This window comes from Erinaceus europaeus, chromosome 6 (assembly GCF_950295315.1).
Source record: "Erinaceus europaeus chromosome 6, mEriEur2.1, whole genome shotgun sequence".
In the NCBI taxonomy this organism is placed as follows: Eukaryota; Metazoa; Chordata; class Mammalia; order Eulipotyphla; family Erinaceidae; genus Erinaceus; species Erinaceus europaeus.
In genome coordinates this window covers 56,698,777-56,716,515 of record NC_080167.1, presented here as the reverse complement: position 1 = coordinate 56,716,515, position 17,739 = coordinate 56,698,777, and the positions used below count along the sequence as shown (strand labels likewise).

General features: G+C 37.8%; 1 protein-coding gene across 1 annotated transcript in view; it reads right to left on the bottom strand.

The window, feature by feature from the left end:
• MALRD1 (MAM and LDL receptor class A domain containing 1) overlaps positions 1-17,739 on the bottom strand; it is a 580,642-nt gene that overhangs the window by 144,424 nt on the left and 418,479 nt on the right. Inside the window, exon 32 of the mRNA XM_060192257.1 lies at positions 9,089-9,246. Within this exon, the coding sequence (XP_060048240.1) occupies positions 9,089-9,246 (158 nt within the window). The remainder of the gene's footprint in view (positions 1-9,088; positions 9,247-17,739) is intronic.

Here is a 17,739-nt window from a genome sequence, read left to right as displayed (position 1 = left end):
AACCTTCCTAGGAGCAACAGCAGCTCATTCTCTTTCGGGGGTGGGGGGGAAATGAACAATGAAACCATGAGTTCAGAACGCAACTTGGCAGTTCTCACAAAACTAAGCACACTCTGACCACGTGACTCAACCATTTTTCTCCTTGGCATCCACTTGAAGGAACTAAAATTTTATATATACAGCAAAACCTACATGGATGTCACTGAAGTTTTACTTAATGGTTGTCAAAATTCGGAAGCAACAAAGTATTTCTTCCAAATGTGTAAAGATGAACAGATTTAGTGCATCCATTGCATGGAATCATCCATTGCATGGTGATATAAGAGTTATGAGCTATCAAGCCACAAAAATATGTCAGAAAAAAAACCTCTAAGTTTATGGTCATTGTTTGCTTCTCAGGGAGAGGGCAATCTGAAAAGACTGTATACTGTATAACCCTAACTATCTACAGTTATGGAAATAGCAAAACTATGGGCATAGTGAAAGAGATCAGTGGTTACATGGGGTGTGAGGTAAAGAACAAACACCTCATCACAGACCCCTGCAAGCGTCAACCCGGCTTTGACCTAGCACGTTATGACTGGGCTCTCCTCAATCGCTATCGAACAGGCCATGGCCAGTGCGCTGCTATGTTCCATCGCTGGGGAGCCAGAGAGGACCCGAACTGCCCCTGCGGCTCCAGACAGACTATGACCCACATAGTCAACGACTGCCACCTCTCCAGATTCAAAGGAGGTCTCGAAACTTTACATCAGGCTCAACCTGACGCTGTTGACTGGCTACGGAAGAAGGGCAAACGCTAGAAGAAGAATGGGGTGTGAGGGAGATGGGGTGGCTGAAAAGGATGAACACAGGATTTCTAGGACAGTGAAACTACTTTAATATTGCTAGAGCCAATACAAGTCATCTGTAGAATAGAGAACACAAAGAGTGAACCTTAACATACCACATCTGTTAGTGATAAAGTATTGATATTGACTTATCAGTTGTAACACACATACCACAGTAATGCAAGATGTTAAAAATCAGGCTGGGTAGAGTATAATAAGAATTATATAAAAACACTGGGCACTGCACTCAATTTTTCTATAGACTTAAAGTTGTTCAAAATAAGTCTATTAATACTTTAAAATTAACTTTTTAACATGTATTTATTTCCTTTTGTTGCCCTAGTTGTTTTATTGTTGTAGTTATTATTGTTGTTGATATTGTCGTTGTTGAATAGGACAGAGCGAAATGGAGAGAGGAGGGGAAGACAGAGGGGGGAGAGAAAGCTAGACACCTACAGACCTGCTTCACCACCTGTGAAGTGACTCCCCTGCAGGTGGGGAGCCAGGGGGCGCGAACCGGGATCTTTAGCCGGTCCTTGAGCTTTGCACCACATGTGCTTAACCCGCTGTGCTACTGCCTGACTCCCAAGGGAATAAAATTAACTTTAAAAATAATGTACAGGGAGTTGGGCTATAGCGCAGCGGGTTAAGCGCAGGTGGCGCAAAGCACAAGGACCGGCATAAGGATCCCGGTTCGAACCCCGGCTCCCCACCTGCAGGGGAGTCGCTTCACAAGCGGTGAAGCAGGTCTGCAGGTGTCTGTCTTTCTCTCCCCCTCTCTGTCTTCCCCTCCCCTCTCCATTTCTCTCTGTCCTATCCAACAACGACAACAACAATAATAACTACAACAATAAAACAACAAGGACAACAAAAGGGAATAAATAAATAAAATTTAAAATTTAAAAAAAAATAAATAAAAAAATAAAAATAATGTACAAGGGTCAGGCACTGCTACAACTGGCTGAGCTCACACTTCACCATGTACAGAACCAAGGTTCAAGTTCTCATTCCCACTTGCAGGGGGAAGCTTCATGAGCAGTGAAGCAGTGCTGCAAGTGTTTCTCTTCCTCTCCTACTCTATCCTTTCTATCAACAAAAAATAAGGGGAGAGAAAGAAAAAAAAATACCATCAGGAGTGGTGCATTTGTTGTGCAGACACCAAGTCTCAGTCATAATCCTGATGGCAATAAAGACTAAGAAAAAAATTTAAGGTAAAACTATACATCATGTAACGGCAGAGCTTGTGTGGCAGGTACCTTACTTGTGTTCATAACATTAATTGTCTATTTAGTAGAAAAAAATTTTCTCCTTTCAATGTCAACTAGAACAATTATTCAGAGCTGGGTGGTGGTGCACCTAGTTGAGTACACGTTACAATGTACAAGGACCTGGGTTCGAGCTCCCAGTCCCCACCTGCAGGGGGAAAGCTTTGTGAGTGGTGAAGCAGGTCAGCAGGTGTCTCTCTGTCACACTCCCTCTCTATCGCCCCCTTACCTTTCAATTTCTGCCTCTCTCTAGCCAATAAATAAAGATAATAAAAAATTTAAAAACATGAAAAACAATTATTTAAATGGTTGGTCCTCTAAAAACATTGACTCATTCTCTTCCCTTCTTTTCCGTCTTTTTATCACACCTTCCAGTTTTAATTTGGACAGGTGAAATGGTCATCTCTAAACTACCCTTGCTGACATCAATGAACTACTTCTCTGACTATCAGTAGAGGTCAGACACCTTTGCCTGACCAGAGGCAAGAATTACTGAAGCACATGTTACATCCTTCCTCCTAGATGAAAATTGCAGAGTAAGCAAATCCCTCAAATCAGAAAATGGATTGGTGTTGCCACAGGCTGGATGGAGATGAGGGAGAATATTGGTGACTATTACAGGGCACAAGGTCTCTTTTGGTGAAATTAGAGGGTTGTGATGGTTTCACAACTCTTAGTAAACTTAAAAAAGAAAAAAACAATTTGTGAGGCTTAATAGGTTGACTTTATGAAATGTAAATTATTTTCTTGAAGTTACAGCTAAGAAAACAAGTAAGGAAAACTCCACCAGATGCATTAGCTACCAAAGGGGTCATGCAAGACTCAGCAATGATAATTTTCTGGAACTGGGGCCCCCAACAGCACAAGCAGTACAAATTATTACTTGTTCACACATAAATGTGCCCCCCTATGGGTTTGGATGTCAGTGAAATTATAAATAAGTTATGAGGTCTAAAATTAAGTAATTCACCATAAGCAAGTAGAGGGATAGGTGGTTGAAGACAAAACTTAGAACAGATTTTTATTCAAGTACAATCTGTATTTCATACCCTGCTCTTTCTATCACTCAGATTGTAATAAGCAATAGTGAATTATCTGAGGAGGAAGAACTGAGAAAAGTTAGTTACTATGTAGATGAAAATTGAAATGGTCTGTTATATTTAACTCTACATTATTACGCTCACATTCTGTCAAAGACAGAAACCAGAAATAACCAACAAAGTGGTCTTCGTATCAGAAATGCCTGCATGACATTCAATGCTAATCTCACATTTACATGTTTTCTCTCTTAGGCAATAATAAGGCTCTATAGACCACATTCACAATGCCTTCAGACAGTGAAAGAAAATATAGACTACAAAGGAGAGAATAGAAAAAAAAATAGAATTGAAACCAATTGGCTTTTCTATTTTTTCCCCTTTGTTTTCTTTTTTCTTTTTTTCCCTTGTTTTTCTGACCAGGGCTTCACTGCTATAGGTCGACTGTTTTCAAAGAGAGAAAGAAGGAAGGGAGAGATGGTAAGATATTTTTGCACTCAAGTTTCCTCCACTGCAGTGGCCAGGCTGGCACTTGGGTTGTGTGCATGGCAGAGCAGGCACACTATCAAGACGAGCCATCTTACCAGCCTGAGTGACTTTTTTTTTAAGTTTGTTCTACCAAAGTTGTAGCTACTTTGAGAAAATAATTTATTTTGATGGCTAATGGAAATCACACATTTATTCATACTCCAAGAACTTTCCACTGCAAAGACAAGCATATACATAAATCCACAGAAATACTGAAAAGCCAAGAAGACAGTTCCCATATACAAAAATACTCAGATCTTTCTGGAAGCCCTAAACAAAATGAAGCTCTGAAATCTGAGCAAATCTGAGAAAGCAGCAATCTACAGGTGTACAAAAAGGATCCACCCCTCTGGAAAAACAACCATTCAAAGCAAAATTCTGGAATAATTTAGAGGGAGAAACTCGAAAAGGGGTCTATCTATGTGTCACCAACTGGTAATTAATCAAATCCCCGCAATGCTGATACTAGCACTTTTTCCTAAATTCCACAGGGTGGGTAGAATTGCTGAGATTTAGAACTGATAGGATTGCCCGCCAGAGGGCACAGGGACCAAGAGAGCACGAAGGTGGTGTCCCTCTTCATGTATTCTTATCTCCCTCATCAAACAAGTGCATTAGCTCTACATCATGAAAATAAATATACCAGAAAATGAGAGCAACGTAAAACCAGAGCATGCATGAATCACAATGCACAGCCACTGTGAGTGAAGTAAAAATTCTTATTGGGTTAGAGGCAATCAAATCTTTATGGAAGCATTATTTAATCTAAATTCAGAGCTCTGTACAATCAAGCTACTTTCTAACATGGGTATGACATATGTACACACACACACACATATATATATGAATTAAACAGTTTTTATTTAATTTTATTATTGGATGCAGAGAGAAATTGAGAGAAGAAAGGGAGATAGAGAGAGGGGAAGAGACAGAGGGACACCTGCTCCACCACTTCTGAACGTTCCCTCTGCAGGTGGGGACCAGGGGTTTCAACCTGGGTCCTTGAACACTGTAATTTGTGCCACTGCCTGGCATATATATATAATCAGGAACTCAAAATTAACCATCTAGCACTATCTCTCCACTATTGATGAAATCTGGGCTGAATGAGACCTCAAAAACTTGATGTAGTAATTTTGTCAAACCCCAGTTCTTTAAAATGAGACTGTTATTAAGAGATAGGGTCTTTGAGAGGTGACACAATTGTAATGTGGGTATTGAGGTGGGTTCTAACCAACCCATCAGCACCAAAGGATCTGTGAGTGGAGTTTTGTTGTCTTCCCTCTCTGCTCCCTCCCTTTTTCAAAGAAAGATTTCAGGAACAGTATAAAGTAGGATGTTGAATACTACTAAAGTCTGTAATTTCCCAAAGAGACACAACTGTCTAAATATTCAACAGTATATGGCTTTGAAACTAAAGGGTTGAAATTGACAAAAACAAAAAGATAAACGCCTTTTTTAAACTGTCAAATCAGAGTAAGGATAAAGAGGATTTGCTTAAACTTATCTCTGTTTCTATCTATATCTGAGAAGCAGTAATTATTTCACACTTTTGAGGATTTACATATGGATAAAAAAATTTAACATATGCTAATCAGACATGCCAAATGACTGGGTTAGGGTAGGCACACAGAACTGAATTAACAGTGTTGAGAAAAATTGTATGTTTGAGGCCAGGGGAAGAGATTTTAACCTTTACCCTCATACCATATACACACCAAAATGAACTAAAATGGATGAAGTTAAACACAGAAATAAAAAAATCTACCAACTTAAATAGTGTTGAGGAATTGTGCAAAATAGAATTCTTTAAGACAGAAAAAAGCTCCTTCAAAACATAAATTAAAGCCAGAATCTATATGGGAAAAACACTGACATATTTCATGAAATAAAATTTTGCTTTAAATTTAAATATGTTTATTTTTAAGTAGTCATACTCAGCTTAATGGGATATGAAGTTTTGCCAGACCTCAAGGAAAGCTAATTTTGAGTTCTTTTCTCAATGTGACTTTGTACCTAGACCTTTTGTAGGCAGGTATAAGAAATACTTTCTTTTGCAAATTCCCACATCTCCAGCTTAAAACTGTGACTTGATTTTAATTTTTAACAGCATAGCTGCTCAACTTCAGGTCATTTTTCTTTTTCTGCTTTTATTATATTCTAAAGGGAAAGTCTATTTTGAAGGTCAAATTAGATTACTTCCTTCTATTATGTGTCAACTTTGCATTTTTGGTGGTACTATCCCTCCTGTCTAATTTATAATTTAATAACAACCTACAGAATTACTTAAACTATCTTATGGTTTGTTTTTATATTATCTACAGCGGAAAATGCACACTATCTCTCAACATGGTTTTTCTCAACCTGAGTTATCCAGTATGTCTGCAGTCAGGATCTGCACATAGCTTCAGCCTTCTCACTAAGCTGTTGACATTAGCTCTGGTTCACACTGTGATAAATGATGTTTGTGTATTTGACAGGTCCTCCAAGGTTTACCCTACTGTAGTGCCCTGCGTGACACAAAAACATCCTAGCAAAAACACTTTGGCAAACCAGGTGCAATGCCACCTTTCTCTTCCATTTAGTAAAAATGATCAGATGAAAATACAGGGTACTGATAATGTAAGTGGGGAGTCTTGAGTCTATTCTCAAAATAACAGAAAATCAGTAAAGATACAGTGGTTCTTTTTTTTTTCTTTAGAGATATAGAGGCAGAGAGAAAGAAAGGACATGTGTGACATGTTGAGAATTAATATCTAAGCATATTTATTAAACAATTCTGCTTAAAGTACTATAGAATATGTGAATTTATATTAAAATTGGTATTTTCTTATCTCCTGAAAATCTGCTTGTAGGGAAAAATTTTACTGAGGTTCTTCAGTGAGTCTTACACAGTTCTCTCTTTCTTTTATGCATGGGGATATTGTTTCCCCTCTCAAACACTACTTAGTATTATTCCAGAAGCTGCCCTAGCTAAGCCCGTCTACACCTCTTAAGAACACAGTGACAATGAAGTTCGACATATACTATGAGAACAACCAGAAGAGAAGTGGTTAATATGGAACATCAACTAAACTGTATTTGAAAAATAAAAGAATAAATTTGTACATGGAATACTGACAGAGCCTCTCAACAAGTTTCATAATAATGTAAAATCACCAAAATCAATAATATTTTAATGTACTATTTAAAACGTAACATTTTCTCCATATTACTGGAAAAATTTCTTTCTTTCTTTTTCTTTTTTTTTTTGCCTCCAGGGTTATCTCTGGGGCTTGGTGCCTGCACTGTAAATCCACTGCTCCTGGAGGCCATTTTTCCCTTTTGTTGCCCTTCCTTGTTGTTTATCAGTGTTGTTGTTACTGTTGTCATTGTTGTTGGATAGGACAGAGAGAAACGGAGAGAGGAGGGGAAGACAGAGAGGGGGAGAGAAAGATAGACATCTGCAGACCTGCTTCACCGCCTGTGAAGCGACTCCCCTGCAGGTGGGGAGGTCCTTGTGATTTGTGCCATGTGCCCTTAACCCGCTGCGCTACCACCCGGCCCCCTTGGAAAAATTTCTGTAGCACAAGTGATAATTACAGAATGGTTCATGTTCTTATTTGTGTTGTAACATCTCCTGGTAATAGCCAGAGCCTCCTGGGCAACTCATGAACACAGGTTACCACTTTGAAATGATTACTTCATTAAGTGTTAACCTAGTACCCTGATTAAGTGGCTCCAAACCTAAAATGCACTTACCTTATTATTAAGAACTTCTTATGCACCATGTTCCATGATTTAATCACTCATATGATTGTCATATGATTATGTATGTGTAGTTGCTGATTAGTGCATCACATGACTTTCTAGCATTATCTCGAAGCACCTTCTATTGCTGGTGCAGTGAATGTAGAATTTATGATCTAAGTCATCTTCATTCTTTGTGGAAATGGCTTCATAGCTAATCCACTGTCCATCACTTCATTAAATTGTTTGTAATTGCTGATTTATTCTGAATCAGGTGTAGAGAAATCTGACACCAGAGCCTTATGTTTGCCTGATTCCACTGCTCCCTTGTCAATTTTTCATACTTTTAAATTCAGACACAAACAGACAGAGGTAGAGTCTCCACAGTAATGCAGCAACATTCATGGTGTTTCCCCTGGTGTTATGATGCTCCCATATGGTGCTAGGACTCAAACAGGGGCTTTTGTACATGTGAAAGTGGGCAGAGCTATTGCCTGGCACCAAGGAGTTGTTTTTATTTGTTTTTATTTATTTTTAAATATTTATTTCCCCTTTTGTTGACCTTGTTGGTTTTTATTGTTGTTGTTATTATTGTCACTATTACTGACGTCATCACTGTTAGATAGGATAGAGAAAAATGGAGAAAAGAGGGGAAGACAGAGGGGGGAGAGACAGATAGACACCTGCAGTCATGCTTCACCACCTGTGAAATGAATCCCCTGCAGGTGGGGAGCCAGGGGGCCTGAACCAGGATTCTTATGCTGGTCCTTGTGCTTTGCGCCACGTGCACTTAACTGCCCAACTCCTGTTTCTTTGTTTTGTTGTTGTTGTTGTTATTTATCTATTTATTTATTTTGCCTCCAGGGTTATTGCTGGAATACGAATCCACTGCTCCTGTTGGTGATTTATTTTTTTTCCATTTTATTGGATGGGACACAGAGAAATTGAGAGGGGAGGGGAAGATAGAGAGGGGAAGAAAAAGATAAGACAACTGCAGACCTCTTTCATTGCTTGTGAGGCAACTCCCCATAAGGGGGGGGGGTGCACTAGGATCCTTGTGTGAGTCCTTGCACTTCATATGTGCACCTAACCCGAATTATGGCCCCCCGAATTGTGTTTTGGTATCTTATCTTTTAATCCAAAGTCAAAATGTCCAAAATGACTCATGAGGATTGAATAACTCACTGATATTTCACAAAATGAGAAATATAAATGTAGCAACTTACTTCTTTAGAGATATTTACATTTGGTGCATAAACATGTCTTAAATTAGTTACAAATGAAGCGCATATGGTTTTTATTATGAGATGATATACACTTAATTTTAAAATTGCTTTGTCTTCACTTTGGGGGAAGTGAAGGATCTTCATCAGCCTCCCTCCCTTTGCATTTTTCTGTCACCTCCACCTAAGTTGTTTTCAGAAGATCCATGTGGATTATGCTGGTACTCTTTTCTCACTGCATAATCTCTTAAATGGCACGGACCATAATTGAGTTCATGTGGCAGTCATGAATGAGATACATCTTGCACGAGATTAAGATGAGTGATAGCACTGCTTTCCAAGGTTTCAATACCCCAGAAAGAAATGAGAAATTAATGGAGTCAGAATTGATGTTGTGTGATTACCAAAAATATAAACACATGTGATGAATATTTCATTCAGACACAAATCCCTCCCTCCCTCCCTTCCCTCTGTACCTTTAATACTCCCATACTCTTGGGATCGACCATGTAGAACCAGAACCGTACAGCACACAGCCCAAGGCTTGCTGGGAAGTACTGGGAGGTGATGATTCTTGCAGGATATCCTTCTTTGTGGCCAGAAGACATAACATACAGGAAATTCCGACCGCTGCCTTGAAATGAATGAATACAACACTGTTTAGAGCAGTGACCATGCTTTACAGCATGATGTATTTAAAGGATGAACAAAGTTTACTTTCTCCTGAACACACCCATACCCCCCAACCCACACACAATTAAACTCCTATTTTCTCTTTATGAGTGATAGATCAATTACTTTTAATGCTTTCGGATTAAATAAAAGTGTCACTATGATTATAAGATTCACCTGGGTACATAACTCAGAAAGCCATCACATATCTCTGTTGATTCTCAAGGCATACACTGACTTCTAATTTGCTCAAACCCGCCAATTTCAATTAAGTAGATTCTCTGTGTGGCACACAGCACAGGTACACAGGGGACCAGGACTAACTGATACTGTACTTCACTCTTGGTGACTCTGGTTCCCACACTGACCAGAGTAGCAATGAAGTGAAATGCAGTTCTTAAAGTCAACACATTATTTTTTTTCTGAGCAACAGATAACTTCTATCCTCCTCAATTGCATTAGTATGTGAAAAATCTCTCTGCTTAGCCACAGATGGATGTTTTTATACAGACAGTGCCAAAATTCATTATAGCTATCATTCCCTTCATAGATTCTATTGAGGGAGAATAAAGAAATGCATCATGATGCACATTACAGTTCTCAAGGACCCAGGTTTAAGCCCCCAGTCCCCACCTTTGGGGGGGAGCTTTGTGAGCATTAAAGCAATGCTTCAGGTGTCTGGCTTTTTCTTCCTCATTATCTCCCCCTTTCTTCTCAATTTCCCTTTTCTCTGTCCAAAATAGATAATAATAAAATATTTAAAAATGCATACTTTCTAGGTTTATTGATTTAAAATTAAAATTCAAATGTTTCATTGATTTAATACTGGTTCATAGAACTACAAGACTACAGGTGTACAGTTTTACATATATACATTTACATATATACATTTGTGTGTATACTTATTGCACATACCATCTATTTATAGTTTTAAAATCTTTATTATCTTTATTTGATAGAGACAGTCAGAAATTGAGAGGAAGGGGAGTAGAGGGATAGATGGAGGAGAGACTCCGCAGCCCTGCTTCACCATTTGTGAAGCTTTCCCCCTGCAGATAGGACTGGGGGCTTGAACCCAGGCCCTTGCTCATTGTTAACATGTACACTCAACCATGTGCACCACCACCTGCCCCTTGTTTTAAATTAAGACTGTTAAGATATTTTTTAATAACAGAAAGGAGATGTCATGCAGGGAGAACACTGGTCTTGCAGGCTTGAAGTTCCTGGTTCAATCCCTAACAAGACATGTACCTGAATGATGATGCCTCTTTGTGTCTTTCCTCTCTCTCTTCTCATATGAAATAAAGTCAATCTTTAGAAAAACATTTCTCCACAGTATTTTAGTACTGTTATTTAGTAGTAGTTTAGTATTTAAATTCATTCATTGAGAGTTAGTAGTACATGAGTTTTCTTTCATAAAATGTTCCTTTTAATTGACAAGTAAGCACAGATGAATCAGCATATGTTAGTTTCCCTTATCCTTCCAACCTTTAATTCTTTGAATAGAATGAAAATCAACAGTGGCTAGAGTGTATTGGAATGAAAGTATACACATTCATACCACATCGTAGTCTGCACTTTGATTTTAATGTTTATCAAGAAATTTATTTCAAGTCAACCGCTGGTAAATACAAACGAATGGCAAGTAATACAGCCTAGTTAAAGTCCTCATCCAGTCCACACTGAGATGAGATTCTAAGGGGTTTTGTTTTACCTTGTATCCTTTAAACATAAAGTAGACTTTACCCTTAGTGCAGTTTTAAGTTTAAAGACAGCATAAATTTTGCAAGGTCTCTCAAGCATGATTAACCTATTACTAACACAGTGCAATGCATGTGTGATGATTGTTGATATTTACAAACAATTACTGACTGGCATTCATATATATGCAGTTGAGAAGAACTAGCACTTTCAAAATACTGAGTCTGTCCATATACAAATAAAACTTTTACATTTTTTTCTTTTCCCATTTTTTTGTTGCCATTGTTGTTGTCGTTGTTATTGTTGCCACTGATGATGTTGTTGGACAGGACAGAGAGAAATTGAAGGAGGAGGGGAGACAATAAGGGTAAGATAGACACCTGCAGACCTGCTTCACCGCCTGTGAAGTGACCCTCCTCCCCGCCCCCCGCAGGACAAGGAGTCGGGGGCTCGAACTGAGATCCTTATGCGGGTCCTAGCGCTTTGCATGATGTGTGCTTAACCCCCTGCACTACCGCCTGACCCCCCTACAATTCTTACATTTTTAGCTCTTTATTACATTAGAGATCTTCCCTCCCTTCCTCCAGTAGATAATATACTTATTAAGGTTTACATCTAAATATTTTCTCTCTTTTTAATGCTATGGTAAGTGGTATTATGCTTTAAAATTGTTTATTGCTGGTATACATTAAGGACATTGACTCTTTTATATGAGACCTGTTCTCTAAAGCATTGCTATAATTGTTTACTATACTAAACCTTTTTTTATTACATCATTAAGATTTTCTACATAGACAATCACGTCATCTATAAACAACGACATTTTTTCTTCTTCCTTTTCAAGCTGCATACATTTTTATTTTCTAATTTGCCTTATTGTGTTAGCTGAGACTTTTAGAATGTGAGAACTCTTGTCTTGTTTTTGTTTTTGATCTTAGGAGGAAAAAAAATCTAAGTTTTATTGGTTGGTTGGTAATTTCCACAGCTTGACTGCTCTGGCATGACTGAATTTACTGGATAGAAAAAGAGAGAACGGTAACTAGACAGACAAAAGGCAAAGGAAAGAGATCCCAGCCCCAAAGCTTCCTGCGGAGTGTGTGTTTGAGGGAGAGGGGGTAGAGGGAATCAGGTTCGAATGTGGGTTGCATACACATTAAGGTAGTGTACTACCCAAGTGAGCTATTTCACTGTCCAAAACATCTAGTTCCTCAACATAAAGAATGATGTTAGCTGTAGGTTTTCTGAAGATGTTTTTTCAGCTTTATTATATGAGAAGTAACTGACAAATGAAATTGCTATATATTGAAAGCGTGCAATGTTACTTTTGATATGTATGTATATCATGAAAGGATTTGTTAACACACCCATCGAACTTGGTGTGTGAACACTTTCATAACATCTAAAAGTATACAATGTAATGTTAGCAACTATAGTCATAAACATGAAACACTTGAAAATTTGCATATCAGCATTGTTTGGTGGCCAATGCTCGTTTTTATATACTGTCAGCTTTAGTGTGTGTGCTGAGCAGGACTGCATGGTGGACAATGTCCTCAATTTCTAGCTTCTTCAGGGATTTATTTTTATAGAAAATTGATACTGGATTTGGTGAAGCCTTTCTTTTTCTGCCTCTAGTGATGATAATACAATTTTATGCTTTACAATGCAATAGATACACGAATTGATTTCAAATATAAATTGAGTCCAGAATACCTGAAATAAATTCCTTTTGGTAATGCTGCCTAATTCTTCTTCTTTTATTTTGCCACCAGGGTTATCACTGGAGCTCAGTGACAGCACTACAGATCCGCTGCTCCTGGTAGCCACTTTTTTATTCGATAGGAGAGAAATTGAGAGGGGACAGAGGAAGACAGAGAGGGGAGAAAGATAAGACACCTGCCGGGGCTCCAACCTGGATCTTTGCACATGGTACTATGTGCACTTAATTGGTGTGTCGCCACCCGTCCCCATAATTCTTCCTCTTTGCAATAAGATCAGATTCGCTAAGATTTTGCAGAGGATTTTGCATCTGTGTTGACACAGGTAGTGGTCTGTAGTTTTCCTTTCTTAGGTATGTGTTTTCTGATTTAATATTAGAGTAAGACTGGTTTCATCCAACCCATTATAAAGTATTCTCCCCACTCCGGCTTCTATTTTTTAAGGGAGAATTTTAAAGAATTGGTATAATTTGTGTCTTCGAATCTTTTAGAGAATTCATCAGATAACTCATTTAGAGTTGAAGTTTTCTATTTTGAAAGATTTTCATTGAATTTATTTAATCGATTGGGGCTTATGCAGATTATCTTTTTTTGTTTCCTTGTGTAAAAATCTTAGTAAATTGTATCTCTGAAAGAATGCATTTGATTTGGGCTATCAAATCCTGGGGCACATAGTTGCCTGCGATATTATTATATGTATATTTTGTCATTGTTGGGGCATTACTGCTCCAAGTCAACCTAGAAAGGGAGACAAAGAGACAGAGAAGAGAGGGAAATATATCACAGCACTGACACTCCCCACATGGGTAGGGACTGGCTCACCTCTAGGTGATGCACATGGCGAACCAGTCACACTATGCAGGAGAGCTACCTTGCCAGGCAGCTCAGGATATTCTGGTAGAGAACTCTTAATGGCAATGGCTCAGCCATGTAGACTTGCTTTGAGTTCTCATGCTCGCCATTCAGTTTACCTTTTCCTTTCTTCAGCTTCCCTGTCCAGAAGGTTTTGACTTTTATTCATCTTTTCAAATACTCAGCTTTTGGTTTTGTTGAGTCTACCTACTGATTTCCTAATTCCAGTATTATTAGTTTCTACTTTAGTCTTTATTTATTTTTTTTTCTGCTGCTACTTTGGATTTAAATTGCCTTTCATGTCCCAAGTTTCCTAAAGTTGCAACTTAAATTCCTGATTTTAGATTTTTTCCCCCTTTAATACATTAATTTAATGCTAAGAATTTTCTTCTAACCACTATTATCCCTATGTCCTACAATTCTAAGTAGTACTATTTTTATTTAGTTCTAAATATCTAAAATTTTCTCTTGAGATTTAATTTTGACCCATATGTTATTTAGAAGTTTTCTGGAAATCTCCAAGCATTTTGTGGTTTTTTTTAGTTATTTTTTCTGGTATTGATGTCTATCTTTGTTCTTTTGTGGTCTCAGAGCAGACACTATATGATTTCTATATACTTTTTAAATTGTTAAAGTATGTTTTATGACCTAAATTGCAGGCTTTTTTTGGGGGGGGTGTTCCAAATGTTCCACTGAGCCTAAGAATATGTATGTTGTTAGTCGGTGGATTTTCTGTGTTATTTATTTATTTATTTATTTATTTATTTTTATTGTCTTGTATTTTTTTTACCTCAATGGTTATTGCTGGGGCTTGGTGCCTGTGCCTGTACTATGAAACCACTGCTCCTGGAAGCTGTTTCCCGTGCCCACCCTTTTGTTGCCCTTGTTGTATATCGTTGTTGTTATTTCTGTCATTGTTGTTGGATAGGACAGAGAGAAATAAAGAGAGCAAGGGAAGACAGAGAGGGGGAGAGAAAGATGCCTGCAGACTTGCTTCACCACTTGTGAAGCAACTTTCCTGCAAGGTGGGGAGCCAGTCCTTGCGCTTTGCCATTGGCACTTAACCCACTAGCTACCGCCTGCCCCCCAAATGTTAGTTATTCATACTTCATTTAATTGGTTCTTTCTGATGTTCAGTCTGCCAGATTTTTTTTTAGATATTGTTTTATTTTTAAATTTTTATTGGGGGAGATGATTAATACAGTTGTTGAGATGTGTAAAATTTCTCAATTTTCTGCACAACACTCCAACCCCAAGCCTATATCTTCCTCCATCATCATGCACCAGGATATGAAAGTCCTCCTATCCCCAGAGTCCTCTACTTTAGTGCAATACACCAAGACAAGTCCAAGTTCTACTTTATATTTCCTTTTCCTATTCTTATTTCTCAACTTCTGTCCATGAGTAAGATCATCCTTCTCTGTCTGGTTTATATCATTTAACATGATTCCTTCAAGCTCCATGCAAGATGAGGTGAAGGTGGTGACTTCATCATTCTTAATAACTGAGTCATATTCCATTATGTGTATATACCCCAACTTTCTTAGCCATTCATCTGTTGTTGGACAGAACACTTAGATTGATTCCAGGTTTTTAAGGGCTCCTGAACCCTTTAAATATAACTGTAGCTTTATCTGTTAATCCTTGAAAAATCTACCAGATTTTTATTTCTTATGTTTTGTTGTTCTAATTCCAGGGGCTTACATAATTGCTTCAGCTTCTTGGGGAAAAAAATGACCCCTCCATTATTATAAGATGAAACTCTTCATTACAGATAATTTTCTCCTTTGCCTGAAATTGATAGCTATTTAGTTTTTGTTTAATTATTGCTAGCATGCTCTATGTTTTTCTGTTCCTTAACTTTTATCTATTTTTTATTTTTGTCATATCTAAGGTTTCAGTGTTCCTAGCTGAATTTTCCTGATAAAGACAAGAGAAAGAGAGAGACCACAGAACCAAAGCCTTCTCCAGTGCTATGTGGTCTGTGTTCAGATTTGGGTCATGCACATGAAAAAGCAGGCGTTCTCAAAGGTGAGCTATTTTGTTGGCCAAACCTTACTTTTAACCTATATGTGTAATACTGGAAGTCAGTTTCTTATTAACAATATGTAGTTAGGCTTTGTTTTAAATCTACTCTAACAGTCATTATTTTAATTGGTGAATTTAAACTAACAACATTTAAATTATCAACATGGAGACAGTTGGATTAACATCAAGTATATATGACTGTTTTCATTGATCTTGTTCTTTTATTCTTTTAAAATAATTTTCTGACTTTGAACATTACATACACATTCAATTTTTGTATCCTGAAGTATATCAACTATGCAGAAGTTTGCCTTGTGATGTCAGTTTTATAATGGATCTAAAAAAGGGGGGATGTTGATCTTTAGCTTGTCCAGCTGTTTTTTTTTTCTTCTTTGTAACAAGAATAGAAATGATTTCTTTACTCTTATATACCAGATAAGAAGTAGGAAATGATTTTCCATTAATACTCAAAAGATGGCTTGTATTGAAAATATTTGCTTTACTTAGGATTTTTAAATGTGTGGCCAAAGTACCTTATTCAAGAAAAAAAAAACATAGCATGAATATTGCATTAAGATTTTCTTCAATATAGAAAGGAGTGAAAGCCACCTGAAAGGTTTTTTGTTTTTTGTTTTTTTTTTGCCTCAGTGAACTGTCTTGTATCCTTTTCATCCTTAGAAGTGTATCCTGAACACCAGTAAATGTTAGATTTAGGAAAATTATACACAATATTCTAATTCAGCCAGAAAATATTTTTCTAAGTTTTCTTTTATATTTCTTTTCAAGATATCACTTGTTTTATTTTCTTACTTGGCAAGCAAAGACATAAATGTGGCATGCATAACCAGAGTACACCCAGAATCCTTCTGTGAAACCTACTAAGAACAGCAACTTACTAATAATGCATGTTCTTTAAATTTATCCTACCAATACTTTAAAGGGATATTTATCTCTTTACCCATAATATTATCTTTATACCCATGAGAGGTGTTTTTTTTTCTTTTCTTTCTTTTTTTTTTTTTTTTTTTTTTTGCTATACCGGCAGAAGTATCTCATCTAGAGGACAATTACTGTCCCCTATGACAACCTCTATTATCATCATCAAACAAGTAAAATGCAGTAAAACTTCAGGTTAACTTAGATCCCACTTAAACCCTAGGTCTATTTCCTCCCTAAATTGAGCTAGATCTCATAAACCTAAAACTGGTTTGGATACATAAAAAAAAAAAAAATGAAACCCAATGATTTTAACAACAGAGAGAAAGTTTAATCTCATCAGATACAGAAAGGACTATAAAAGCTGGGTAACAGCAAAAGACTGGCTCACCTTAATGACAGCCTTTTTGGTCAATACCAGGCCTCCCCATCATCTGGAGCTCTAGTCAGGGAATCCTTGAATTCCCACATAGATATGATGGGTCTAGACCTCTAAGAGATCCCTCTCTCCACCATCACTGGTTATCTCCATCAGGAACATCATAAACCCTCTTGTCAGCCTCTCAAGGACCTTGCCTTCACTATAGAGCGGCAATGGTAATGACTGCCCCATTCTCTGAAGGGAGGCTGGGTTAGCCTACTTTGCCACTCGAAGAAGACTGTTCCTTAAATGAGTCAGCCTAGTATGTTCCTAGCTGTGACTATGGACTGTGAGCTCAGACTGACAGGGACTCAGATGTTACACAGGCTCCTATGTTAACTATGAATAAATATGGGCCCTAGATCAGGTAGATGGGGTTAACAGTTAATGGTATTTATGTACTTTCCTCATTTTGGGGAGCTACTGTCTGTTCCGATCTAGCTTTCAATCCCTATTTTCAACCCTGACACCACCTTTCCAGACAATATATTTAGTCTAATGGCATATCAGCTATTAGGCTCAGGCAAAAATTACTAAAGTCATGGGCCCCTTTGAACATACTTAAAATAGTCTTCCTAGCTTCTTCCCACTCGAAGCTGGCTGATTTCATCTGCTCTATTCCTACCTTTGAGTTGCTGTTCTTTAAATAAATTGTCAAGGCTGGATGGTGGCACACCTGGCTGAGTGCTCGTGTTACAATGCACTAAGATCCGGGTTTGAGATTCTGGTCCCTACCTGCAGGGGGAAAGCTTTGCAAGTGGTGAAGCAGTGTTGCCAGTGTCTCTCTGTTTCTTTTCTT